The sequence below is a fragment of the Antrostomus carolinensis genome, unplaced genomic scaffold (assembly GCF_000700745.2).
Source record: "Antrostomus carolinensis isolate BGI_N321 unplaced genomic scaffold, ASM70074v2 Scaffold36394, whole genome shotgun sequence".
Taxonomy (NCBI): domain Eukaryota; kingdom Metazoa; phylum Chordata; class Aves; order Caprimulgiformes; family Caprimulgidae; genus Antrostomus; species Antrostomus carolinensis.
This window is the reverse complement of record NW_010309334.1, coordinates 1-3,579: the sequence shown is the minus strand read 5'-3', so window position 1 is coordinate 3,579 and position 3,579 is coordinate 1. Positions and strand designations below refer to the sequence as shown.

At 50.3% G+C, this 3,579-nt stretch overlaps 1 protein-coding gene across 1 annotated transcript; it reads left to right on the top strand.

The window, feature by feature from the left end:
• Positions 1–142: 142 nt before the first annotated feature.
• On the top strand, positions 143–3,060 carry RUNDC1 (RUN domain containing 1; the record flags this gene model as incomplete). Its single annotated transcript, XM_010166091.2, has 4 exons — positions 143–301; positions 594–792; positions 1,016–1,123; positions 2,081–3,060. Coding segments are annotated over 4 exons (1,332 nt in total), but the record flags the coding sequence as incomplete, so codon positions are not given.
• Between the last annotated feature and the right edge of the window lie 519 nt (positions 3,061–3,579).

Below are 3,579 nucleotides of genomic sequence, written 5' to 3'. Positions count from 1 at the left end.
ATCTTCTTCTCAGACTGGCACGCGGTGTTGGCTAGTGAAGTGCATGAGCTGAAGGAAATACTCCTCGTACCGTGATCCTGTTCTCTGGGGCTTGACTATGACAGTAAATCTTCAGCTTTATTTACTGGAAACTTTTTTCCAGAGTGAGCAAGAGAAGCAGGACCAAACTGAGGTCCAGAAGGAGAAGCAGAGGGAGTTGATCCTGCAGCTCAAGACGCAGCTGGATGACCTGGAGACGTTTGCTTACCAAGAGGGCAACTATGATTCTCTGCCACAGTCTGTGGTTATGGAAAGACAACGGGTAAGGATTGAAAAGTCCTTCTGCCCATATTTCTTCTTAGAATTTGTGAGCCTCTTACGGACTGCAGGAGTTGGTCAGTCCTGATTTCTCATCAGCAGCTGTAATAGAGTATCAGTAGTTCATCTGTGTGTATAAACCTGTCCTGTGTCTCCTGCAGTTTTCTGTGTGCAGCAAAGGTGGCCTGTCTCTGAGGGAATGGACGGGTAAAGGAATATTTTGAACTCGAGTAATTTGAAGCTCGTGGGCAGCAGCACCACACAGTGAGATCATGCTACTAACTCGTGTTTTGCAGATGATTATAAATGAGTTGATAAGGAAGCTGGACATGGATTTGAGTGAAGATATTGCAACGCTCTCTCCAGAGGAATTGCGACAGCGTGTGGATGCTGCCATAGCACAGATTGTTAATCCAGCCAGGGTGAAAGAGCAGCTGGTGGAACAACTGAAGACACAGATAAGGGACCTTGAAATGTTCATCAACTTCATTCAGGGTCAGTGCTGAGTTTTAGATGAGCAGATTGAATTGAGGAGGGAGGTCACAGATGTCAGAGGATGCAGGAAGGGTTTCTGAGTCACAGGGAAGTAGAGATCTCTCTGAGCTGGTGGTGGGGACAAAAAAGATGCAAAGAGGTCTAAATAATATTGACCTTAATACTTGGGATATGCAGCTCAAATTCACAAGTGTGAAATAATAGCTTTAAATTTTTGTTCTAGATGAAGTTGGAAGCTCTGGTAAGGTGGAAGATGGACACTGTGACTGTGCAGGCAGAAAAGATGGTGGTGGCTCCTACAAACCAAATACACGGTCTTCTGGAAATAGAGGTGGGCACTGCTTGGCTCAGAGCTTCCTGCACTGCTCCTGCCATCACTCAATTGAGGTTCAGCAAGCATGAACCAGCATCCACTCACACTAGGCTGCTTTGCTTTTTTCCTGGCAGCTGATTTCTGCTCTTTCCTACACCATCTGACAGGGCCTGTGGACAGTTCCTTGACCCTCCCTCCATGGGATCATTAGAGCAGTCACAGAACCTGAACGTGTGGCACAGAGGTGGGATTGGTCCTGAGCACAGATCAGGAGTAGAAGGGACTTCTGATACTTAGTACAGAATGCAGACAGACTGAGCAGCCTTGTCACTGCACTGTAATTAATGCGTTCTTAACCTCTCTGAGCAGATACAGTGAGCTGCGTGGATCCAGTTTCTTTATAGCTTGAGACTTGTCTACTTATCACATGCATTTACTGGAGGTAGAATAGTAGAAGTACCTTTATCTTCTGTAATCTGAGGCATCTGCCACTAGTCTGAGAGAATACTGGCCCAGATGGACTTTGGGTCTTACACAGTGTGGCTGCTCTAGCAAATCAAATTAATACTGACACCAGGAGTCAGCAGGGTGTGTCAGCCTGCTGAGACAAGATGCTTCTTGAAAGTAAGCAGTGATCTCCTTCAGCAAAGGTTTTGGTATCTCCTAATAACCTAATCCTAATATTGTCAAGTCTGTAGAATGATCTGAGTGCCCACTGGGAAAGCTGTTGTAGGATTTCTTCTCTGTAAGATGACCTGATTGTCAAGAACAGGCCATGCAAATATTTGCTTTTCTGGTTGGCTTCAGTACTTTGAAACTAGAAAAAGTAGCATGAGCCCTAGTGACAAAAGCTCCCGAGGAGGAGGATGATCCATGGTGGAGGAGGAGACATTTGTGCTCCCTTTGTGTCCATGAAGGAGCAGAGCTGTTGATTCCTTAATGAGTATTTTTTTTCCTCTTTTCTAACCTGATCAGTGAACCCAGAAGATGCCAGAAAGATGCGAGAAACGGGCCTGCACCTCATGCGTCGCATGCTTGCTGTGCTACAGATATTTGCTGTCAGTCAGTTTGGTTGTGCTACTGGTCAGATACCTCGCACCCTCTGGCAGAAGGACCAAGCCAACAGGGACTATTCCCCCTTAATTAAGAAACTGGAGTGGTCAGTAGAGCGAGTGAGGCAGCTAGCCATGAAACACCAGCAGGAAGACCACGTTATCAGCTCCTCGGATCTGCAGGACGTTCCCTTGGGAGGCAGAGATGAGCTGACTCTAGCTGTGCGGAAGGAGCTGACCATTGCTCTGCGAGACCTGATGGCTCACGGGCTCTACGCCTCTTCTCAAGGAATGAGCCTGGTGTTGGCACCCATCGCGTGCTTGATTCCTGCGTTCACCTCCTCCCCGCAGACCATGCACCCCTGGGAGCTCTTCGTGGAGTATTACAACGCTAAGAATGGACAAGCCTTCGTGGAATCCCCGGCCCGCAAGCTCTCCCAGTCCTTTGCCTTGCCTGTGACAGGAGGAGTGGCCGTTACCCCCAAACAGAGCCTGCTGACAGCGATCCACACTGTCCTCACCGAGCACAACCCCTTCAAGCGCAGTGCAGACTCTGAACTGAAAGCTCTGGTGTGTATGGCCCTGAACGAGCAGCGCCTGGTCTCCTGGGTAAATCTGATCTGCAAATCTGGAGCTCTGGTACAGTCCCACTACCAGCCATGGAGCTACATGGCAAACACGGGCTTTGAGAGTGCACTCAACGTTCTCAGTCGCCTGAGCAACTTGAAATTCAACCTCCCAGTGGACCTGGCTGTCCGGCAGCTGAAAAACATCAAAGATGCTTTTTGATGTATTTTTATTGTAGATCATCCATTTTCCACGAGTAGGCAGCTGTTGGGCTCAAGAAGCCTGGCTTTTTTAAGACCCAAGTTTGACTCTGAAATTTGCTTTTAGGGAAACCTTACGGTGTCTTGCTGCTGGAAACCCTGTGTTTTACAAGGCTGCCTCTGCAAAGCTGCTGGAGGTTGTGTGCTGTACAGCACCTCGCTCTGCCCTTTCTGTGCTGCTCTGAAGAGCAACGCTGCTTGGCTGGTGAGCGGATGCCAGTGAGCGTTCAGCGTGTGAGGCTGGCTGCCCCACGTGTGGTGGAGGCCCTGGGCATAGAGCCTGCGGGTGGGGAAAGCCCCTGAGAACGTGCAGCTCATCTCCTGTGCTGTCCCTGTGGTTATTTCTCAAAGTCTGTGCTCTCAATGCTGCCCTCACCAGACACCTCTCACGGAAGGGGCAGGCAGGCTGGCGGGCGTTTGGCTGCCCCGGGGTTGCCCCGGGGCCAGTGAGTTGCCTTTGCCCGTGTGCACTGCGGTGCGGGGGCTGCACTCCTCCATACCGCGGTGATCTGGGGAAGCGCTGGGCGAGGGGCGGCGCCGCTGCCTCTGCCCGGGGATCCCGGAGCTCCGGTTTTGAAGCCTGTGCGCGGCGGTT